Source organism: Mustela nivalis (assembly GCF_964662115.1).
Source record: "Mustela nivalis genome assembly, chromosome: 11".
In the NCBI taxonomy this organism is placed as follows: domain Eukaryota; kingdom Metazoa; phylum Chordata; class Mammalia; order Carnivora; family Mustelidae; genus Mustela; species Mustela nivalis.
Genome location: NC_139030.1, coordinates 89,145,805 through 89,171,324, shown reverse-complemented (window position 1 = coordinate 89,171,324; position 25,520 = coordinate 89,145,805). Strand labels below are relative to the sequence as shown.

At 38.0% G+C, this 25,520-nt stretch overlaps 1 protein-coding gene across 1 annotated transcript in view; it reads right to left on the bottom strand.

The window, feature by feature from the left end:
• Positions 1-1,247: 1,247 nt before the first annotated feature.
• Positions 1,248-25,520, bottom strand: part of ABCA12 (ATP binding cassette subfamily A member 12) — a 168,152-nt gene continuing 143,879 nt past the window's right edge. Inside the window, exons 40-53 of the mRNA XM_082691434.1 lie at positions 22,556-22,610; positions 21,807-21,984; positions 20,015-20,130; positions 18,847-19,006; positions 17,456-17,709; positions 15,146-15,350; positions 13,904-14,013; positions 13,470-13,611; positions 12,339-12,473; positions 10,048-10,151; positions 8,495-8,587; positions 7,108-7,213; positions 4,078-4,215; positions 1,248-2,373 (exon numbers count right to left, since the gene is read on the bottom strand). Coding sequence (XP_082547560.1) covers positions 2,266-2,373; positions 4,078-4,215; positions 7,108-7,213; positions 8,495-8,587; positions 10,048-10,151; positions 12,339-12,473; positions 13,470-13,611; positions 13,904-14,013; positions 15,146-15,350; positions 17,456-17,709; positions 18,847-19,006; positions 20,015-20,130; positions 21,807-21,984; positions 22,556-22,610 — 1,904 coding nt within the window. The 3' untranslated portion in view covers positions 1,248-2,265. The remainder of the gene's footprint in view (positions 2,374-4,077; positions 4,216-7,107; positions 7,214-8,494; positions 8,588-10,047; positions 10,152-12,338; positions 12,474-13,469; positions 13,612-13,903; positions 14,014-15,145; positions 15,351-17,455; positions 17,710-18,846; positions 19,007-20,014; positions 20,131-21,806; positions 21,985-22,555; positions 22,611-25,520) is intronic.

The following is a 25,520-nucleotide window of genomic DNA, read 5'->3' as shown; positions in this document are numbered from 1 at the left end:
GGGAAAGCTTTCAGTTTTCCCCCATTGAATATAATGTTCCCTGTGAGTTTTTCATATATGGCTTCTATTATGTTGAGATGTATTACCTCTAAATCCACCTTGTTGAGGGCTTTTATCATGAAGGGATGTTGTACTTTTTCAAATGCTTTTTCTGAATCTTGAAATGATCATATGGTTTTTATCCTTTCCTTTACTGATATGATATATCATGTTAACTGACTTGTGAATATTGAACCACCCTTGCATCCCAGGAATAAATCTCATTTGATTGTGATGAATGATTTTTTTAATATATTGCAGGATTTTATTCTTCACTTCTTTCAAAGAAGACATCCACCCATCCCTTCCTCAAATTTTACTTGACACTCATTTGCAAGTGTGGCTGACTTTAATGAAGATTTAGAAATCATGAGGGCAGCTCATAGCACAGTTGCATAGTGAGACTGTGAAAATATATCTGGATATTCATGGTTTTAAAAGTCCACTCCACCACTCCACCTTCTCACTGGACTTTCATCTCTCTTTAGTACTAATCCTTGCCCGCTTTCTCCTTCCTCCACTTCTCTCCTTACCCTTTGCTTCCCTTCCCACCATTGCTCAGAAACAAGCAGGCAATCGACCAACCACCCACCCTCATCACAATTAACAACACAACATACAATAAACAAATTCTTTTAATTATTATGGAGCCTGACCACCTTTTTTGTCATTTGGGCTCCTGAAGACAACCATGCTCTCAGAGTTACAACTTCTACTCCAAAAGCCTTATGTACATATTATACTAAATACAGGCTTTTTCTATCCTAAGAGAAATGCTATTGCCATCTGTTAAGATGTGTATTTTTAGTCTGGATATATTATAAATTAGGATGCATGTTTGACAGAAAAGTAGGAGGTACAATAAAGCACAGTATTAAAACAGAGGGACTGGACTTAAACTGAGGAGGTAGAAAAGGAAAGCTTCTGTGAGAGAGAACAACATTTTTGAAGACTGTTAGCATAGTTCAGTGACAAACAGGAGGGAAGAACATTTCAAGTAGTGGGTCTGGAGATGGGAAGTGGTTTGGTGCACTGGAAAAGCTGTAAAGAACCCAGCAAGGCTATACCCTAAAGAGGAAGAAAAGAAAGAGAGGGATGAAGGTAGAGTGGTGAACAGGGACCTGATCACGTGGGACATTGTAGGTGACATGACTGCAATTTTTAGGTTCCTGAATCTTCTCTAACAAATAAAATGACTCCATGAATTATTTTTTTCTAAACTTTGCATTTATTTGTTTTTGAAACTAATGCAATCCTGCCAAACCTGGCAAATGCATATACATGTGTATACACACAGACACACAGACACACAGACACACACACACACACACCACCTTCCCTGAGGGCCATATAATTTGGCATTATTATGAAGTCTATCCTATAGCCATATGCATGATTCTGGGTCAGCTGGGTGATTAGTTGAAATTTACCTCCCTATTCTCTCTGCAGAGAGACCCACAAAATGAGGGTTTCTGTACAAGATTAAAAAAATGTTGCCTGCCAGCAGCATGAATTTTCTATCAGTTTTTAGGATTTGGATCTGTTCAGCCAACATATCCATTTCCTGTGAAGAACAAGAAGCTTCTTGCTCTGCTCAGTGCCTTACTAGTGTTAAGGCCTGGCAGGAATACATCTAAATTCTGTTTACCACCAGGGTAAACTGCCTTCCTATGGCATTCTTGTGGAAAGGCACTTTTTTGGGATTCAGCATATTCTCACATATTTACAGGTACTGAAAATGACACACCACGTACACTGCAGACATCGTGCCCACTGCTTACTGTCGTTGTTACTCTGTGATGATGCTAGTTTTGCTGTTTTCTGGAAATAAATTATTTTGTTTATTCTCCCAATTCTATCTACCCCAAACTATCTTACTTTTCTCCTCCATTCTTACTTTTCAGCTACTAATAACCATGCCTTTTAAGCTTTTTATTAAAAGTAATAAATTAAGACATTTATCTTTGCCTTGTAACCACCAACATGTGCACGAGCACTCCCAGAGTACTGAGTTTACCAAAATTCATTACAGTAGCAACAACATTCACTGGCTTTAGGGAAAAAACTCTCCACTTACAGTTAGATACTTGTTAGTCTTACACAACTGTACCTTCCATACAGGGTAATACTTTAAAAGTAAGATAGTTTGAGGAAGCAGTATCTTCTGTGGTTCTTCCTTACAATGAAGCCATTGGCCATTTGCTGAGCTTGACTCTGCTGGCTGGACTACGACTCCAGCCGGTCATCCTGTGAGTCAACACTTATGGTGGAACCTTGGCTACTGGTGTCAGCAGTTTCATAGGACTTTTGGTCTTTGGCAAAGTTGATGAAAACCTGATTTTTTCCAAGGAAAATAAAGTCATTAGTGCTTGGTAAGCCAAAGGAAGAAATAACACACGACACACACACAGTGAAAGAGGAAAAAAAGAAGAAAACTAGATATTATAGGCATATGTCCATAGAGAAATATATATTCTTACTAGTATTCTTTTAGATATTTAAATTTAACTGGGGTGGGAGGTGCTGCCTAGACGGGTCAGTTGGTTAAATGTCCCACTCTTGATTTCAGCTCAGGTTGTGATCTCAGGGTCTTGGGGTCAAGTCTCATATCAGACTCTGTGCTTGGTGCAGAACCTGCTTGTTCCTCCCCCTTCTGCCCTTCCCCCTTCTCATGCTTTCTCCCTCTCAAAATTAAATAAATAAAGCCTTAAAAAATTTGGCACACCTGGTCAGCTCACTGGGTTAACCCTCTGCCTTCAGCTCAGGTCATGATCTCAGGGTCCAGGGATTGAGCCCTGCATCTGGCTCTCTGCTCAGCAGGGAGCCTACTTCCCCTCTCTCTCTGCCTGCCTCTCAGCCTACTTGTGATCTCTCTCTCTCTCTCTGTGTCAAATAAATGAATAAAATCTTTAAAAATAATTTAACTGGGGTTTGAAAATAAAACCTATATCTACAATTATAAGCATAATATAAATCTAAAGCAATAATTAAATATCTATAACCACATATCTGTATTTGTAAGATTTACATTAATATCTCTATCAAGTATAATCCAGGAGCCCAAGCCAAGCCATTATCAAATGTTTATATGATAACATTGAGAGAAATTTCACTAGTTTCAAGAGTTAATGCACTAAAATAAAATTTGTATAGAGAGCCCACATTATGCTCAGTAAGCCAATTATTTAACAGACAGACCTTTATTACTTGGTTTAAAATCATTAAGTCTATCATAGATTGCTCTAGAAACTGAGAGTCTACTTTGTGTCAGACATGGTCCCAGTAGTTGATTTTAAGTCAAAGGCTAAATTTTCTGGGTCAGTAAAGCCACAATTGCTCAAAGCCCCCATAAAAAATTGTCCATAAAATGCAGCTCTTAGAGGTCCCTGAGGCCTAACGTTTAGACCTGTTGTGACGATAGATGCTATTAAATGTTTTATATACCAGGTTGGTTGAGCTGTACAAAATTAACACGCTGCGAAGATGATAAAAGACAACCCATAAAGCCTCTAGTTATCGAATACAGAGTAATTAAGACAGACGATGTGAGTGAAACAAAAAATTCTGCATTTACCTCTTTGGTTGCCTGAATCTAGCAAATCTACAGGTCTAGCACTGAACTCCCTCTAGAAACCCCCATCCTATGCTAACCCAGGAAGACAATTAATAATATTATTTAAGAAACCTACCAAGGGGTGGGGGCAGAAAAAGAAACCTAACAAGGAGAAAGTGAGGAAAGTGTTAATATCTATTTGTTTTACAGGTTTGTTGCTTTACATATTCATATAACCTAATGGATATAAATGTCTTATAGAAGGGAAAAATCTTCTTTTCTCCATTAAAAAACCGTTAATGCTTTTCACACTTTTTTTGAACATCCCAAAATGCAGTTAAACATAAATTAAGGTAAGTTTTTCAGGTGCAAGTTTAGATACTGTTTCAATTACAAATAAAATGAATGTTATTAAAAAGAAATAACCAGAATGTGTAATAATTAATAAATGACATTATGCGTACAGATCATGGTATCCCACTCACCTCTTCCAGGGTAGTCTGGCTCACTAAGAAATTTGTGATATTTAAAGCAGTCTTGTTGGTTTCCAGCAGATCAAAAATGTTTGCTACCCCTCCTGCTGTGACTGGCACATGATACTCTAGCATGCTGAGGTGCTGATCCTGTGGGGACGAAAGGGAAACATTTATTCTGCTATGTCTGATAATACTGAGGTGACCACAGAAGTCGCCCAAGAGCTAACACTGAAATTCCTTCCACTGACAGTGATGAGGCAGTGTAAAGGATGGCTATGTTTTGCAACTAACAACCTGCGAAGACGAGATGAAAAGTTCTACAAATACCAAGAAGAAAACAAATTAAACACCTAGCGACAATTCCAAAGTATTCTATATTCCTATGCACTTATAAAGTCCTTATAGTCTTCCTAGGAAAAATACTGTAAAATGGTATTTTAGATGTCCGATTATGCTCCCCGCATATAAGGTTTTTTTCAGAGATCACATTTAGAAAAAAAAAAACTTTTTGTTTTGATGTAGACCTTTCTAAAAGGCTAGGGATTAACTGTTCAATTTATACTGGCTAAAAAGCTAGATTTCAAAAGCACTGTGTAGGAAAAGTCTCATTAAAATACGCCACATTCAGGGTGCTTGGGTGGCTCAGCCATTTAACTGTCTGCCTTCTGGCTCAGGTCATGATTTCGGGGTGCTGGGATGGAGCCCCGCACTGGACTGCCTGCTCAGTGGGGAGTCTCTTCTTCTCCCTCGGCCCCTCCCCCCACCTGCGCATGCCCACTTGTGCCAGCTCTCTCTCAAATGAATAAAATCTTTAAAAAAAATACGCCATGTTCTTTCTTAACTCACCCTAAAATTCTTCCCAATGTCTTTATTTAGACCATAGTATCACCATCTACTTAGTAATCTATTCTTGTTTCTTTGGAGCATATTTAACATCCTGCTTTTCTACATGTTTACTCAGTTACCATATCCTATTTGCTTCTCCTCTAAAACGCGTATCACATTTAAACCATTCCTCTCTGTCTGCACCATTAGTGTTAATCCCATTCTCACCCCTCCGTATCTGAGTGACTGCCACAGTGTCCTCTGTGGCCTAGAGCCTGCGTACCGTCACACGTTCTGGCACACAGCAGCTAGGATAATCTTTCTGGGGCACTCTCTGATCAAGATATGTTCTTACACCAGCATCTACCCCTGCAACCTATATGGGTCAGATCAAGACCGTGAATTTCACCTGGTATTCAAGACTTCTGTGGCTGGAAACCTCTCTTTTTCTTACTCCTTTGCTCTCTGCCTAACCCCTCCTATTGACCCGTGGGTGCATCACACCTGTCGCCACATTCAGACTTTCTTACTTATTTACTCCCCAACTGCTGCTCTTGCTACTTCTCTTCTAGAGATCTAGAAACCTCCACCCAACTTGCAGAGAATGGTCTGTCAAGAGAGACCTGAGACTTTTATGATCACTGCATTTGCTCTGTGTAGCCCTGGTCCCAGAACACACCAACATGAATGGAATCTCATCACTCAATGAGCAAACACTGGTTTCGACCTGGAAACTAACCAAAAGAAAAAGCACTACAGTGATTTGTGTAAGGCGAAGTATCCTTTAATTTTTAAATTTAATTTTAATTTATATGGTAGAAAATGGACTTTGATAAGAATCATAAAAGCTATTATTTCCTGGAGAAGTCAGATGAGGTTTGGGAGGTCGAGGCAAAGGTATTCTATAGAGGTAAAAGAATGGTTTTAAAATATGTACTCTCTTTTGCTCTCTACAATCATGGCACATTAATATGGTGTCTTGTAGTTTACGAAGTAGCTTTGTGGGCATTTTATCATCTGCTCCTCACACCAGTCTTGTGAGGTAGATGTTATTATTCCTATTTCATAAAGGAGAAAGAGGAAGTTCAGAGACTTTAAATGTCTTGCTGGAAAACACACAGGCAGAGCTGGATCGTTGCCCAAGCCTTTAAATTTTTTTCCACCGTTCCTCACCTGATGTCTTTTATTTTTATTTTATTAAATATTTTACTTATTTATTTGAGAAAGAGAGAAAACACATGGGGAGGGGGGCAGAGGAAGAAGCAGGCTCCTTGCTGAACAGGAGCCCAACATGGGGCTAGACCCCAGGACCCTGAGATCATGACCTGAGCCAAAGTCTCACACTTAACCGACTGAACTTCCCAGGTGCTCCCACCACCTGATTTCATTTGAAAACATTCACTTGCTATAATCATCTTGTACAAACTATCTGTACATGAAAGATATTATAAAGACAGCTTTTTTTGTCCCATGCATTTATTTTAAGTATATGCTATGTGAGATATATACACATATCTGTGCCTGTCCATCCTATGAATATATATATATATATATATGATGAAATTAAGTGAACAACATTTCAGCTAAGAAGAACTTGATTTCCAAGCAGTTCTGTTCAAACCATTGTGGGCTTGTCTTCCAAATGAGAGGAACAAGAAGATAATATTCTCTAGCTATGACATTCTGGAATTTTACATTTTTTAAAAAAAAGAAATGTCCTTGATCATACAGTATCTGTCATCCCTCAGTTCCTTAACATATATAATTCATAAACTAGTTATATATACCACTCTAAAACTAATAGTATGGTCATAAAGTCTTTGTGAGGAAGAAATAAAGATACATAAAAGGACTACACTTCATTTATGTATATATGTTATATAGGTATGTATGTATGTATATATGTATTTTAATGTAAGCCCTACACCCAACGTGGGGCTTGAACTCACAGACCCTGAGATCAAGAGTCATACATTCTACAGACAGAGCCAGCCAGGTACCCCAGGAGTTCATTATTTTTAAATAGCTATAAAATCTTATAATTAATTTAAATTTGTTCATACTGTGTTTCAGAATATCTTATGTATCTTGAACTAATAAATATATTACAATTAATAATAAAGTTACACTCAACTTGAAAATAGCAAGTATCCATATTAGATTATGACTATCAAAACCAATCAAGACCTAAAGGCAGGACAATTTCCTACTTACTTTTAAGTATGTTTTTGGAAAGTGCAGTTGCATAAACCTTGTGAGGGCCTCCATGCTCACTTTGGTATTCTTCAAGTGAACCTTGACAGTAAATCCTCGTCCAAAACTAGAAAGAGAAAGTGCAAAATGTGGTATGAGTTACATTTTGCTGAAATAACTCCCCTGGAATTCTAGGTAATGAAACAGGACCCAAGCTGACCATTATAGCCTCTTTCTTAAATAAAGACTGCCATTTTGCCGTTAAAGTTCAAGGTGTGTTGCAACTGGCAATAGTGCACTGCCATGATTTTTTATTTAGTTCTACCACTATACAAAGTCACACTCCTTGGACAAAAGCTGCATTAGAAAGAAAAGATAAAAACCTGGCTTTCATTGACATCAATGAACTGGCATCTAATGTCAGTATCCGGGGTTAAATACTTTCTAATTTAAAACTAACAAGGTCTTAAAAAGGCAAGTCATTGGAGATTTGGTGTCCCAAGTCACTGGGGTTTTAAAAATGAATGATGATTTATTATGTTAGCTAACTGTTTCCCCAAGTATAGATTTTATAAACAAGTCACAACAGACTCTGTGAGAACAACATATAATGTCTCTTTCATCCTTTTTTCTTACTTATCTTGGCTCATACTATTTCATAAGAAGCCAACTTGTACAGATAAAGGTATAAAGTAACACCCTGAAGTTTGGAGATTAGCATGGACATGTATAAGTGCATATGTACTCTGGCAAATATAAAATATTAATTTAATTTTAATTTGGTAATATGATATTTGTATACATTTCCCAAAAGTATTATTGATTAAAAGGTTCTGAATGCAGTAAAAATGTTAAACAGCTTACTAAAAGCCTGTGCACATGGTACATGAACACGCAAGATAAAAATCTATGCCTTTCTGTACTTGTCAAGGTCTAACTTGTTATCAAGTAAATTCTTAGAAAACTCCTTTCTGAGAGTATTTGTGTTGTAGTTTTTTTTTCTTTTTAAGACCTTTTAGTAAGACAATTTAACTTTTAGGTGAGTTGGAGATCAACTTTTTCTTCCCATTTTGTTTCTTGTCACAGACAAGCTGTGAAGCAATCCTCAAAGGTTAGGACAGTACTGGTAGAGTGACTTCCCCACACTGTATGTTAAAACAAACAACACAATAGTTCTTCACTTGCTTTCTTTTTTTTTTTTTTAAGACTTAAATTGTTTATTTTAGAGCAAGAGAGAGAGCAAGCACTGTGGGAAGGGGCAGAGGGAGAGGGAGAAAGCCACTCCACCAGACGCCCTGCTGAGTGCAGAGCCCAGTGTGGGGCTCCGTCTCGGGACCCTGAGATCACAACCAGAGCTGAAACCAAGACTCAGAAGCTTAACAGACCAAGCCACCCAGGTGCCTCTCACCGGCTCTTTATATGCTGCAAAGACCCAATACACTGGAACCTTCCATTCACCATAATGGCCAACCTGGTGCAGAGAGCTTCACATTCTTCCATGCTGAAAGACAGAACCACATCAGAATGCCGGGCACAGAAAAGTGCTCGTAAGCGTAAGTTCAAATGTTTCATTACGGCACCTCAGAAATACTCTTTGAGTGCTTTAAAATGTCCTTTCCCTTGAAGGACACAAAAAATACATTTTAAAATATAAATTAAATGTCTTCACCTAGGGTTTATTACTCTTTATTCTCCAGCTTGAAGCCATCTCACTCACCTGGAATGCCCTCTCATCAAACACGGTATTTCTTTCAACCTCTTTCAAGCTTAGGCTCAAGACCTACATTCCCTGAGAAATGTTTCCAAAATAATCCTGAGCTTTTTTTCATGACACTTCATACTCCATATTCAGTTGGCTTTTATGCTTTCTTATTTATAACTAGTTAACCTGTACTTGATTATATAATCCCTCATTTCAAGAACTATGACAACTGGTACAAATCCACTCCACTTCATACAAAAATGAATGGAAATTAAAAGACTGGCTTCAGAACATATAGCGTGCTGGGCAAAGCTAGGATATCAATGTGACTCTTAATTATAAAAAAAATCTAGAACTTTTTCTACTATATGATCATTGAAGTGAAAGGATGACTTTAATACAAGGCTAACCTTACAAGGCAGACACAGACAAAATGCTTCAGTAGCTTTTTTACTGAATTGATTGGAAGGATCCACTTCATGGAGGAGGTCTGGGAGATCAGAACTCAGATTTTGTCAAATAACCATTTCAGGAAAACAAACAAACAAAAACAAAAACAAAAAAACATTTCAGGTCGAAAGCCAGGCAGGGACAGGGTGTGGTGATAGGGAAGAGTAGTAAGTGTCTGTGGAACCACTAAGTCATTTAGATTGACTGAATGTGTGTGTGTGTGTGGGGGGTCACAGGAAAAAAGAAGATGGGAAATTTAGATGAGGCCAGACAATAAAAGGCCTTCCATAGGAAGGCTAAGGATGATGAACTTTATGCAACAGGGAGTAATAGTTTAAGTTCCTCTTAAGAGAAATTTGTTTTTACTTTTTATTTTTAAATTTCCTTTTTTAAAGATTTATTCATTTGTTTTAGAGAGAGAGCGCGCATGTGTGCCCGTGCGGGCGCACATACGTGACGGGAGGAGCAGACGGAGAGAATCCGCAAGCAGACTCTGCTGAGGAGGGGCTTGATCTCAAGACCCATGAGATCGTAACCAGAGTCCAAACCAAGAATGGGACAGTCACTAGACTGAGCCACCAGGCACCCTAAGAGAAACTGTTTGTACACAGATCGCTTAGGCCCTAACCCCCTACCACGGGAACTGGATTCTCACGTGAAACCTGCCTGAGTTGCTCCCATGACGACAACATAAATTACTTTAACCCAACTGTGGCTTCGTTACCCAGGCACACTCTACGGGATTCTCTCTTCCCATCTCTCCTCCTAGAATCCTGTCACTGGCCCTCGGGTTCCCACCCTCAGTTTACCTGTGAGACGTGAGGATGACGGAACACTTATTCTGCACTTCTTCTGAAATGATCTTCCAGAGATGCCGTTTCGACTTAGGATCCATCCCAGAGCTTGGCTCGTCCTTAATAGAAAGTTACAAGAAAAATTTATCAAATTAATTAATTTTTGATGAGGTTCTTTACATGAATCACTGCGTCTCACTTGCCTAGAACAGAAATCACTTTGCGAAGTCCTGTGACAAACTTGTTTTATACTTAATAGGCTTCTTTCTGCTGCTGTCAAAAACCTCAAAATTAATCATTTAGAATTGTCAATCTGTTTTAAAAAAGTGTTTCAGTGAGGTTGACACCCTGTTACTTTACACTTGTCTCGTATTTCTTTGGGAAAAAAAATCTGCATCAATTACTGACAAAGTGGGGTTTCTGCATTTAATACTACATTGTCACAGATGTATCTGAAGCTACATCAACAAGATTGCTACCTTGCTCCTGAGAGCAGAACTGTGGCTTTGTGTGATAATAGAGCATATGCTGCTCACAGAACACAATTTTTGATTTTTCAGTTAGTATGTTTGAGGTATATCTTATTTTATTTTATTTCTTTCTGAACTTTTTAAAAAAAATTTACTTAATTTTTTATTTTTATCAACATATAATGTATTTATTTTGAGGTATATTTTAAATTCTATGATATTAATTGAAATTGAATCCTCTTCGGAGGAATAAAAATAATATTTGCAGAAATTTCCACGTAGAAAATACAAATTATATTTTAAGATAAATGATGTTTTGGAAAATTGTTCAGACACAAAATTCAAAATAGATGACAAACAGATTGCTAAATAAGCAATAATAGATTGTAAGAGATGATTAACAAATTAGAGAACAAGATTAGGTCATAATTAAGAGGTCTGTTTTCTCAGTGGAGAGTATGTACATAGGATTATCTGAGGTTTGTCTTTATAGTAAGAGGCTAAAGGAATGAGTGTTGATCCGGGGAAACAGGAAAGGATATCCTGTCACTGCTCCTATTCTTGAAGAGGAGAGCATAGAGGGTAAAGCGTACGACAGAAAATATGACAGCTTTCTTGCATAGCCTGTATTTCAGCTTAGCTCATTAATACGTAACATTTGCCTAGCAATTTTAAACATTTTAAATACTTTACATCTATTCTTTCACAGAAGTGCCTAAGGATTGTTTTGTTCAAGTTAAGGGACACTTAGACAATAAAATTCCACCATAAGCATTGATGGGCAGGGATGTAACACATTACAAACCGGTACTACGGAAAGGTAGGTTGCACATCACTTAGCTGGGCGGTTTAAATGATGGGGTCCTCTGTAGGACTTAATCCCTGGAATAATGTGGTGATTTATAGTTGAATTTGTATTGCATACAGTCAAAACTCTTCTGAAGTTCAGAGTTCCTTAAATGTAGTGCATCTTCCAAAATAAGCGCAGGTTCATTTCTCAGAAATAGGCCCCTTCCCAGCGTCTGGCCTGAAGAGCAGGGAGCCCTATCGATCACGTCTATGGGTAATTTGTATTCCAGGTGATGAATTAAATTTTCCAACTCTTAACCAAAATATAAATGTGGAATGCATTTCTTGCATCAAAGAATTCAAATAAATTAAAGAGGCATACTGTCAATCCCAAACTAGGTAACACATATTTTTAAGTAACAGGGAAATGAAATTTTAGCACAACATATTGCCCTAAACTCTGTCTTTCCATTTTAGGAGAAGTTGGAAAATATGTTGGTTCACCTCATGAGTTACTAACAACAGATTTCTTCAATAATGGGCGATCAAACTGTTCTGTATTCCATAACTACTTATTAGAATATCCTGAATTTGTTCTGGCTACTTCCTGTTCCCATAACAAGTATTTCTTCTGAAATGGACTAGCCATAGCTCTTTGCTGATATAGATTCCCTTAATAAGGGCACCTGGGTGGCTTAGTCGGTTAAGCGTCTGCCTTCACCTCAAGTCATGGTCCCAGGGTCGTGGGATCAAGTCCTGTATCGGGCTCCCTGCTCAGTAGGGACCCTGCCTCTCCCTCTGCCTGCAGCCCCACCCCTGCTTGTGCACATGCGCGCTCTCTCTCTTTCTCTCTGACATAAGAAATAAAATCCTTAAAAAAATAAATTCCCTTAATGAGGTGGTATATGTAAGATGTTTTGCAAAATAACCAGCACAAAGGGAGACCTCAGTAAAGATTTATGGCAACGATGACAATAAAATGTTACACACACTATTGGGTATGTGGGTCTAATCATGCAGTCCCCTTTTCCACAACGATCTTCTTACCAGCAGGAGAATGGAAGGTTTCCCTATCAAGGCCAGTGCGGTGGATAATTTTCTTTTTGTGCCGTAACTGCACAAAGAGGTAGCTCTGTCCTTATAGGGCATCAGGTGAAGTCTCCTCAGGAGTTTATGAACAGTCTGTGGGAGGAAAAGAGGAGTTAGGTTGTTGACCTTCTGCTGCCAAAACCCTAACAGCACTGCAGGGACAAAAGATAATTGTGAAAGAAAGTTCTATAATGAAGAAATACATACTGAAAACAATTCAAACATTTAAACCCAACTTATTTTGTTTTTACTTTTAAAGGTCCACCTAAAAATTAATAATGTCTTAAAGAGATAAAAACAATTCTGTGGAGGCTCATTTTTAAATGGGATTCCCCCCGCCCAAATGTGTGTTGTGTATTTACAGTTGGACTGGACTTTCTGCAGGATTTCTATACACAACTTGAAAGAGCTGAAACAGAATTCTACCCTTCACAAGGTAGGTTTCTCACAGACTGTCCTCTTTGTTTCATCTTTCTTCTTACGGAGGGGGCAAATTGTCACAAAGCCTTGATGTCTATTTAAAACTGACCCAGTATCGAAACTGCAGTGCGTTAACTTAGGAGTCATGGGCTCGTGGGCTATTTCTGTAGCTAAACAGCTCTGGCAAAGAGTGGAATCCTAGGAGGACTTCAACAGGTCCTCAGGGTGGCAGAAATAGAGGAAACTGTCCCAAGAGTCAGCCATTCCAGTAAAAAGTCAAATGATGGCACTGAAGTACAAAATCACATTTAAAAAAATCAAAATGGAAGCTATTCGCTTTTACGGGGGCAGTTTTTGGGGAATCCCGTTTCAGAACTTATCTAAACACAGGAGGGTGTGCAGACATCACCAACCACGGCTCAGCCCTGAGCCTCTGGCAAGTGTGATCTTTTACTGGATAGTTCTGAGCAAATACAGGTCAGGAGCTTCTGCAACTGGGTTCGCAGGCGTCTTGTCGGATATTCACAACGAAGGGAAGACTGCCTCAGTGGTCCGTGACAGCAAGAACATGCCACAGTTTTCCAGGTCTCACTCAGTTGCGAGAGTAGGGGGTGGGGAGCGAAAACAGTCGTGGTTTTCAAAGGAACCAGTTTTCAAACTTCTACTCACTTCTTTGATGTCTTGTTCTGGAATTCCATGTATCCTGGCGTAGAAATACAGGTGTTCTTCCACAGATACCAGGTCGTCTAAGGCGTCCTCCTGAGGGCAGTATCCAACGAGGGAGCTGTGTGAGTCAACATGACCCAGGGACCTGAGTTGAGAGAAGAAAAGACACAGAGTTTCAAAAGGCCTGGCCCTGCTCGGCCCCCAATATGGGGAAGGCAGCTCTTTTTGGTCACAGGGATTGGTGATTCTAATAAAAAAAGGTAGAATATCCCACGACCATATCACACTTAAAACTTATAAATTCCCACCTCCTAGAATAGCTATTTTTCCCCTAAGGATTTAATTATGTGACTACAAAAATAACAAAGAGTTCATTTAATTATTTTTTTCACGTCATTATGTTGTGCTCAGTAAGGTGAAGCCACGGTTTTTCATACCCAGTTTTATTTCTTATCAGAATATTTCCACTTGAAGGAATTATGTCTCCTGTCAGCATCTTGAAGATAGTTGTCTTTCCTGCTCCATTCACCCCAAGAAGGCCAAAGCACTAGTTTGGGAGAGCAAAGAAAAAAACATAGATAAATCCTAATCCAAACCAAAGACATGCTACTATTATATCCTTTTCTCTTTCTCCCTGGGTGAAATAAATTACAAAGAAAAATACATCATTGGAATTATTCATGGATATTGTAGTGTTCTGTTGGTATTTGATGAAACTTTTTCTCTTTTAAAACAAATGGTTACTTAAATATCTTTTTTCCTTTAACCATCTGAACGTTTTTATATATACTTACGACTTATTTTACACATTATCTTTTATTATATTATCTGGGTGACATGATAAAACATTCCACAAGTAAGATATGCTAACTTCACAAAGTAATTATATTTATAGATTTCACATTATTCACACAAAATCACAACTTTACTGAATAAGCCGCTGAAGGAATAATTTTATGCTGTTGAATAGATTTGATGCATTTGGTTTGCAGCTCCGCTCAAAAACTAAGGGAAATGCTCACATTCTCTTTCTCCTTTCAAAGCTGACTTTTTTTTTTTATTTCTTTTTTTTTTTTTTTTGCCTTTGAATATTTAGTTATTTATAAGAGAGTGAACAAGAGAGGAGGGGCAGAGGAAGAGGGGGAGAGAGAATCTCAAGCAGACTCCACACTGACGTTGAGTTTTATGTGGGGCTCAATCCCATGACTCTGAGATCATGATCTGAGCCAAAATCAAGAGTCTGATGCTTAACCAACTGAGCCACACAGGTGCCCCAATATTTTCTCTATAAAAACAGCAAGAATAAATATGGATGCAGTTCTAGGACCTTGCCTCTGGACACTGGTCTCTTTATGCTGTTTTTCATACATGGCTGAAAACTACAAGTTGAAGCCAGCACCCCACACAGACATTGTGATTGGAAAACCACCCCAGGCAGGACAGCAGCTTGGGATGAGGCTTAGGACTTGGGGTGTGGTGACTCCTTTCTGTTAAGAGGGAAGATTTAGAGGGTAAGTAACACATGGATGTGTGTAAATTTTATATACAGAATCCATCAAAATACTCAGGGGGTAACTTCCTGAGTATTTTTCTAGAAAAAATAATTTCCAGAAAAGAATATTTTTGTCACTTAATATGCCAATATAAAGGGCCGTTCAGAACGAAGCAGTGCTCCTCACCTCCCCAGCGGGTATCCCGATGCTGATGTTGTTTACAGCTATGATCTTTTTGTGGATAAGCTGGTAGGTCTTTGTGAGACGATGGAGCTGGACCAGGTCAAAGTCACCTGCGCCATTCTCTACTCGGAATCTCTCAGCCCGCACATCTTCATCTTCATCTATTGTCTCCATTACGGGTGAAGAATTAAATTTTCTAAAGAAGAGTCTAAAAAATGGACCCAGTGATTCTGCATCAGTGATTCTGAACGGCACTGCTCAATTCTCACATATTTTAATAGGTTCTCACTTCACTAAAAGTGTGCAATCACACACTAGGTTTGTTTTAAATTTGTTACGCATTATGCTACTTAAATAAGTTAAAATTAGCATGGATGCCATTCACCATATCCAATATGGTATTCGGAAAACAGCTTCTGCTTTCCATGCCTTAAATGCTTTCAGATCCACTGTTACAATTCAGAATCTAATTTTAGTAACAAGGGGAAAGTTACCTCCTAAAAGAGAGAACCGAAGTCATTAATAAGACCCAACACTTATAAGTCCATGATCAATTATCACCTTCTTTAAAGAAAATCCTTTTTATTTCTTCTTTTATCATCACTGACATGAATGTTCCTCTATGTTCTGTTTCCTGTGAAAGTCTTACCTAGGATCTAGTTAAGGTTATCGGCCCTGAAAACTAATTAAGTCTCAAACCCACATCAACATCTTGCCTAACATATACTGAAGCAAATCAAATCAAACAAAATTTAAAAACCCAACAAATCAATCAGATCTTCCACCCAATGTACCTGCTTCTTTTAATGATATCCCCAGAGATTTCAACTGCGATGTTTTCTCTGAATCTTCCCCATTCTAAAATCCACTCGTGTCAGTGTCCTAACACTGGAAATGCCTCTAACACCTAACACTGGAAATGCCTCTAACACCCAGTCATCAATCATGTTCTGTCTATTTCTATTACCATCAGAGGCTTTCACTCTTTCTCACCTAAATTCTTCATGAATCTCAAACTGCTCCAATATCTCTGACTCTTCCATTCTAATCTGCAGGACATCCACAGAATCACATCCCCTAAACCACCATTTGATCAGGTTGCTTTCTGGTCAAAATCTTTATTGGACAACTATTTGTTTGTTGAACAAAGTCCAAATCATCTCTTTAGCCAAGTATCTAATAGATTCCATAGTCTTCTGGCCACTTGCTTAAGTTCCTACTAGTTCATTACATTTATTCTATGTTCTAATCACACTGTATTACTCATTTCTCAAATACAAGCCAAGACTTTTTTGCTTGATCTTTGCTCTTGTCATTCTTTTCATTATTTTTATCTTAAGTTTTATTTTTCCATTTGTGATACATGCACATCAATGCATTAAAAAGGTACTGAAGAATATATAGTGAGAATATATAGTGAAAAGTAAGTTTTCCTGTACAGTTCTCTTCAGCAAGGCACCCATAATTAGAGATAGTCAGTGCATATGTACGTATAAATTATAGTTCTTTTCTAACCCAAGTGGTAATAAACAATTCACAAAGTTCTGAAACTAGATTTTTCACTTAATAATATTAGCAGTAACCCCAAATATTACATACAGAACTGTATCAGTCTGATGACTGCACAGTGTTTCACGTATGAAAAAAACACATAATTTATCAAACCAATCCTTACATGGAGGACATTTAGTTTGTTTTCATTCCTTTACTATTAAGAATGGCTGCTATGACGGATGATTTTATACATACATAATTCTGCATGTATGTGAGCATATTTGTAGGAAAAGAATCCTAGAAATGGAGTACCTGGGTCAATGGTATATACATTTCTTTTTTTTTATTTATGATTCTGTTTTTCTCTTTACCCAATCTTCTCTGAAACCCACTGCTAATATGCTACTCACTCAGCACTCTTCTCATTTCTACTTTCTATCCTTCCTTTTTAAACAACTCAAACACTACATCTTTTGTTTACGTATGTGTTATCTTTCCACCACTGAATTTTTTTTTTTTTGTTTGTTTGTTTTTTTTTTACCACTGAATCTTAAGGCTAATCTCCTTAAGGCTAACAATTGAGCTTCTTTAGTATTATTCTCTCACTCTACAACAATACTTGCAGACATATAGTAAGGTCTGGTAACTATTTACTAAATGAAATGACTGGTGAATTACTTGACAGTTTTTTTAAGTTTTTTTTTTTTTTTTAACCACATTTCCATTTTACTAATGGAAAGATGACTATGGACCACTTCTGAAATATTCTGAATTGAGTTTGATCATGGATGTCAGACACGGTATTTTCATTTTGTTTACCTGAGTTTCTTTATTAGCCATTCATTGATTAAGAGCCGCAAGAAAAAGAACATGGTGCCCTGAGAAACCAAAGCCACGAACATTGCACCTAATTTATCCATCTCAAAGGTTTCACTTGGGTATTCCACTCCATATGCTTTTAAGAAGTCCAGGACTGACTGTTGTTGAGAAAGTTCAATCAAACCGTAGCCAAAGCAGAATTGTGGAAAAATCAGGAAAATGCGCTTGAGGGTTTCAGAAATAAGTTCTAAAGTCTGAAATGAGAAGGGGGAAAAAAAAAATAAATCTCGGTGTTAGACTTCTAACAGATTGACAAAAATGCAAAACTAGATGTGGACAAATAGTAAAACTTGAGAAATTCATCTAGATTGGCAAATATTTCACACGTATGCTGAATTTACATGTAAGTATTTACTCTAAACAAACAGTAGAGATTTATACATAAAATACAAGCAGAAAAGGATTATCTTTTTCTTGAGATGATCAGGTCATCAGGCTATCTTTGATCAGGCCAAATCCTGGAGGCTGAATCCCTTCTAACCCTGCCTTACATCCTAGGAATGCAGAAATAGCCAAGTTGTTGGGGGGTCTGACACAAGGTATTGCTCAAGCCTGAGTAAAGGAGGCATTTGGTAAGGTTACGTTTTAGAACCTTAGGTAATTTGTACGTGAAGAGAGACTAAAATGAAGGGAGGAAAGAGCGCCAGGCTATCTCGTTGTGGAACAAATGGCTCATTTTCACGTTATTCACACTTGGGCCAACCACTTCCAACTCATGAATTGTCTTCTTCCTTCTGGAGTGTGCTTGTCTATTCCTTAGTTCAATTCATTTCCTCTCTATTCTTTCCAATTCAATCTCTGAGCACTGCTAGTGCTTCCTTTCTCACTAATTGTAATTGTCCCCTCTGAATGGAAAGTGATGCTTACAATGGAGTAGATTTCAATACATGACTGAAAGGGGATGAATTAGGTTTGTTCTCTGTAAATGTTCAAAAAAATCTTAACCCACAGTCATAGAACTAAGTCATTGTCCTTGTTACCACCATACCATAGCAATTTGTTAATGAGTAAAAAGTGTAGCTGACCAATTGGTTGCATGATTTTCACACTGTCATAAAATATATCTGATTTCACCTCCATCACCCCGCTCATGCTCTATCAAATGTCAATAGTTTTGACACTGGGCAAATACAATCATAGGTATAAACCTAGACGGAGCCTAAAAAGAATTTTCAAAGGCTGTAGTTTCTCCTCTACTAAATTTAATAGAGTTAAATGAAATTCCTCTCTTTTGTATTAGATCATGTGAAATACAGAAAATCTTTTCACCTTGAACATATTGAAACGTTTCATATTTTATTGAAGTTTAGCAGACTAATAATGGACCTTACCGGATCATTAGGCTTTTCCTTGGAAAGAAAGTACACCACTGACAGGGAAACAATGGAATTGATGCCAAAAAAAAGGTTGATGCAGACGTAAGTGATGAAAGCCATTCCTGTTTCATGGAAGAGCCCAGCCAGCAAGTACATCCAAGAAAATGTGGCATACCTGTATGTTAATAATACTAAGGATTAAAATTATGCCTTCATCACTATCCTTTAACAAAAAAACAAAACTCTGATAGGGTTTTGAAAATAAATATTTGGGATAAGTTCCTAGATCTCTTATAGTTAGAGCTCTCTTTTATAACATTTTTTGACAAATCTTTTGGATTTCTTTTTTTTTTTTTTTAAGATTTTATTTATTTATTTGAGAGACAGAGATCACAAGTAGGCAGAGAGGCAGGCAGAGAGAGAGGAGGAAGCAGGCTCAGAGAGCCTGATGCGGGGCTCGATCCCAGGACACTGGGATCATGACCTGAGCCAAAGGCAGAGGCTTTAACCCACTGAGCCACCCAGGCACCCCAAATCTTTTGGGTTTCTTAAGTGACAGTAAGAAGCTTCTCTTTTCAGGAAACTTGAGTAGCTGTAGACCATCCAACTACACATTAATTCCTTCTAGACATGTCGTCATCTTATGCAGGGAAGTTTTTTTGTTTGTTTGTTTGTTTGTTTGTTTTCTCAGAAATAAGAGTTTAATCAATATCAATCTTACAATTTAAAGCTGAGAAAAAATAATGACCTTATTTTAAGTTAGCTAACCAGACATGGAATGCCCAGAAGCTGGATGTCCCGCTTGAGCAAATTTGCAGCAACCTTTCCAGTGATGAAGAAGAACTAAAGACAAAGTAATCCTTCATCAGCTACACTGCGAAGTCAATGGATACTACTCATGCATTCAGGGCAGACAGAACCGCTATGCTTGCACTGATGGTGTTAACCTGTACTACCTGTATTGGCCTAATACAGAGATAATATTGTGTATATGTTAGACATCTATAAAAATGTAAATAAAATATATACGAGTACACAACTTACAATCCTATCTACTCATGATTTGTCAATACATAAATCCATACATGTACACACATTTTTCTGATCATTCTAAAGCATCCATTTTTACGTAATTAAATTACATATGTAAATTACATCTGTTCATTCTTTCACTGCAGCTTACCCAAATAGCAGAAGGAGGAGAGATACGGCTCCTAGGTTATTTCCACTGTAGAAGGCGGGTAACTTGAAAATTGCAATGACACCAATTGAAAATGCTACAGGCACCAAGTAGAAGGCCTATGGGAATATGTAAAACAAGGCTTAATATACAGCAAATATTTTTCCAAAAACATCAATAGCCCATCTAGTTAAAATTGTAACAAGTTGACCTTGAAACCGGTGAAGGAATGAATTTTTATTTATGTTCCTGTTGCTTGCCATGTTCAGCTTATTTTACCATTGATTTCACTCTAGAATTTGTCTCCTGTAATAGAAGGTCAAGCCAGTCTCCATCTTTATAGATGTACACAGAGTCCCTGGTGTTCCTGCCTCCAGGCTTTGAGACTTGGGATCATTTGGTGACAGAGGTTCAGTGAGAAAGATAAGACAGTCTTGGTATCTTGGTATTAGATTCAGTCCTCAAAATATTGATTTCATTTTGAATGCTGGAATGCTGACCGGTGGTATATTTCTAAGGCTTGGTTATCAGTGTGAGACACTCTGTGTAAAATAGCAGGGTGGCGGGTTCCACACATTCTTGGAATTGTAAGTATATGAACGAAGAATTCAGTGTTTTATTGACAAACAGAAATATTAAATGCTGTGCAGGCTGTAGCAAGATGTACACTATAAAGGAGATGGTAATTTAACTGAGGGGGGGCTCCTAAATTGGAATGAATACCAGATATATGACAATAGAATCTAAGTAGTAAGCAGCTCTTCACAGAATCATGTACTTTAAGCTTTCTTGGCTTTAAAGCTCCTATTAAGTCCAGAGGAGTCATTACGATTCTTTTTAGATTTGACTTCTTCAACAAACGCATTTCAGACTTCACTGGATACATTAACAAAGTGGATATGCAGTTAATTACTCTCCAGCTCTTCAAGCCAATGATCTATACAGCAACTCAGACAATTTTGCCATAATCACCAGGCAAATGCATACCACCTCCTGGGCTTTTCGCCAAAACTGGCACATTTGGAGTCAAGAAAACCCATCTGAACTTTGGGACCATTTTATGTAAATGAGAGAGCTGTCAGTGAAATTCATCCCTTATTGTGCCAACTATTCTTCTCTAATAATGTCATTCATCAGGGACTGCTACTTCAAATTTTTTAATATTAGTTGATTAAATTCTTATAAGCATGATTATTTGGTACCACTGGGCAAGGCTATTTTGCTCACTTTTACTTCTCCACAGTAGTAGCTTTCAAACTTAAGTATGCATAAAATACAGGATCCTGTTAAAAATGCATATTCTGGCTCTACTCCCAAGGTGCAGAACTAGTAGGTCTGGCGGGGGGCGGGCAGGAATCTGCATTTCAGTAAATGTCCTGTGGAATCTGATATAGATGGTCTCAGACCATAGTGATGAGGGGAGGTGGAGCTTTCCTTTCTCAGATGACTCTAAGACTGATGCAAATGTTTTTTTCTTAATTTACTGACTTGTAACAATCTGAAAAAGGTAGGGCCAATAAAGCTAATACCATCTGTTTCAAAAGATTTATTTGTTTTTAGAGAGAGAGAGTGCAAGCGAGCATGATTCAGGGGAGGGCAGAGGGAGAGAATCTCAAGCAGGCTTCACTCTGAGTGTGGAACCTGACAGGGGGCTCAGTCTCACGACCCTGAGACCATGACGTGAGCTGATACTAAGGGCTGGACACTCAAGCGACTGAACCACTCAGGTGCCCCTCAAACTGATGTCTTCTCCCAAATCGATCCTGTCTTTCTTGCAATGACACAAGTTACTCACCATGTCATAAATGAAGTTTGTTACCCAGTAGCATGTCACTCCGATGCCTGAGATGTGCTGCAGCTGCTTGGCTTTGGTCTGATGCTCCCTGACAACGTAGGTGACAAAGCTGGCGGTAGTGACAGAGTAGCCCATCAGGATGGAGAGTGCCACTAAAATATCGATTAGGCTGCTCATTCTGTAGTGAGCAATAGGAAGAGGAAAGCACACATAAGTTTCTGGAACTCTCTTCCTTTCAGAAAAACTCATGACTAAAACCATCAACAAAACAGTATAACACTTGGCTCAGACACAGATAAGTCTTCCTGCAAGGCAGCCAGATATCTTCTACATGACTCGGCTATGACCCCGGGTAAATATAGCTCTAGTGCATTGGAACTGACCAGGGATATTTGATGAATAAGTAAGTAAACCCCGGTCTCCAAGAGTTACTGGGTATATGCAAGGAATATACAGTTCTTGAGATTCGAACTAGTACTTAAATGCCATGCAGGGAAATTGACATCATGAAGCACTTACATATCTGACTTATAAAAGCAGCAGATTCTGACTCTCTAGTCAGCAAGCTCACTCGGCAACCTCACCGTACAGATTTTCAGAAACTTCCTTTTATCCCAGTCAGTGACTTATATTAACAGCTCTTCTAGATTGACATTCATTCACATACAACTGTGATTTCCAATTATAGTACTTTATATGGAAGCTTGACTATATGCCAAGGAGTAGTCATGCTGGATGTTTCTACTTACGTGGCTTGTTCCTGGTCTTGCACTCCTGGATAGGGATGACTATACATGATAATGCCTTAAAGAAGAGACAGGTTTTTTCATTAGCAGATATTCAGAAATACCAATTTTTGGATGAATAATATATAATACTTTGTTCCTTATGTTCTCATTTTACTTTGGGGATGCTATTTTATTTTTTTTTAAGATTTTATTTCTTTATTTGACACACACAGAGAGAGATCACAAGTAGGCAGAGAGGCAGGCAGAGAGAGAGAGAGTGGGGAAGCAGGCTCCCCGCTGAGCAGAGAGCACTATGAGGGACTCGATCCCAGGACCCTGAGATCATGACCTGAGCAGAAGGCAGAGGCTTATTAACCCACTGAGCCACCCAGGCTCCCCGGGGATACTATTTTAAAGAAAAGTTATTTCCCCCCAGCCAGTCTCACCAATGCCACACAATTAATGGCACTCACATAAAAAGAAAATAAAAATGCTTTCACATTGTATATGGAATTTCGGGAGAAGGGGCAAGAATTTACATTTCTTTTTTTTTTTTTTAAGATTTTATTTATTTATTTGATAGACAGAGATCACAAGTAGGCAAGAGGCAGGCAGAGAGAGAGGAGGAAGCAGGCTCCCCACGGAGCAGAGAGCCCGATGTGGGGCTTGACCCCAGGACCCTGGGATCATGACCTGAGCCAAAGACAGAGGCTTTAACCCACTGAGCCACCAAGGTACCCCAAGAATTTACATTTCTTATATAGCATTTCCCCTCTATTACATTTTTGTTTTCTATTTTATTCTATCTCATCACATGTTTGTATTTCAGTAACACTTATTATATTGGTATTTAGACTAATTATAAAAGGATCTCCTAAAAAACAATGACCACCCCATTGCTGTTTAGTCTTTTGCTGGGAAAATACTGTAGCCTGAGAAGATCCCTCCTCTTTTACTAATTCCAAGAAAACTACTGTTCAAGAACTCTATCCGGGTAAGGCTTGGTGGATTTGGCCATCTCTGAGGGATTTTCACTGAGACACATAAAGATCCAAGAGAATTCAGAAAAACTAGCTGGCTCTGAAAAAGCAGTCACTTAAATCCAATACAATCCTAAATTATTGGGATGTTCCATAGTCAGTTATAGTTTCTGAGTTAGAAGCCAGATTCTTTTCTCCTCTTATCAGAGGATGTTGACAGCCATAGGTAGCCACAGTCAAAATAGGTGGCTGGCAACAGCTTCCTAATGGACCACACCGGGAAGGCGAAGTCTTACAGTCTGAGAAACTTTGGAAAAGAACTGTAAAGGATGGCAGTGAGGCTATCCCTTAAACATTTGTTTTTTACAGACTCCTAAGCTAAGCAAGAACTTTCTCACTTACTGTTCACATAGTATATGGTTATTGTATCAGGATATTAAGACCCTTTCACAGCAGCCAAATAGAAATTATTCTGAAGTTCTATTCTCTGCATAACTTAAATTTATAATTTTTACTAAGTAGAATGTAACATATTTTGAGGTAGAATTCTGCAACTGTTACATGTTAAAAAAAAATAAAGCAAAACAAAAAGCCAGCAACAATCAATGTGGCCTATAACTTTAATCACATCATAGGGCAATGCACTTTTCTTATCTTTTGTGTAAATTAATGTTCTCTTTTTTTACTGAGATTTAGTTTTCCTTGGGGCCCTACTTAAACCTATTGCTGAATCATAATACAGGCGGGGCGGGGGGGGCACTTTTTTTTTCCTGCTTGGTATTTCAGAATCAAGAACTTACTCTATTTCACTGGAGGAATCTTTACAAATGCATTTACTCCCCTATGAAAAATGCTGCCGAACCAATTGTTTTATACATATTTTTAGCAGGAAGCTCAAGTAAAGGCATTAGGGTTAATGGAAATCTTCTCTGGATTCTACAGCACCCAGCATAATGTCTTGAGTACAATCAGTCAATGAATACTTATTAAATCTCTATTTAAATTAAAATTTCAGTGATTTCCCCCATATACAATAGATGTTGAAAATAACACATGATCTGTTTCGATTGTCTCTGTAAGTTGTCAACCTAAAATGAGATGCTCCCCATTGACCACTACTATTAACTCAATAAAGGGTCAGAACAAACATGAGAGTGGAGGAAACAATGTGTCAGGATATCTAGAAAAGAGCAAAGCGGTAGAACATTTATTAGAGAAAACAAGCAAACCTATATTGTTTGAGAAGAAAACAGAATTTTCATGTTAAATTAACCACTAGAGGGAACTCCATGAAAATAATAATATTGACATCGCAAAAGAAAACTAATTAAAAGATATTTACTAGCATGTTAGATTTCAAAGAAAATCAGTTTTACAGCTAAAGCAAAATCCCAATGCATGCAGAATTCAACAAACATGCCTTAAAACAGGTAGTGTCACTGGGGGAGGGAGAGTAACTGAGAGTTACTCAGAGTAACTGAGTTGATTTTTAAAGACAGTATTACCATGGCCCCATACATGCATTATAGAACAACAGAAGTATTTTGGGGGTGACATGATTTCTTCTTTAAAGAAAATCAAACTCCTTCCCAAGAGGTTGAAAAGCTACCACTTTCATGAATCTACGCAAGAAAAGTTAAAAAAAAAAAAATACACATACACACACCCACATACACATATGGCACACTACTACTAATTGCTATGTCACTCAAACTAAGCCTTATTTTTAAACCTAAAACATAAATTTCCTTTTAGGGTCAGTATATAGTTTATGTCCCAGAATTCTTAGTTCTTCCACTTCTATAACTTAAACAATGTAGTGGTAGGGACCACAACAAGCCTGCTAGAGTCCAGAGTGATCCAGACTGCATTGGTCTTGGCAAAGAATACTACTAATAAATGAAACCTGAACACAGGTTTCAAAAGCTGACTCTTCAAAAATGGTATTGGTCTCTTGTTCTCACCTACTTAGCATTTCTACAGCTCTTTCACTTTCACTATCTGTC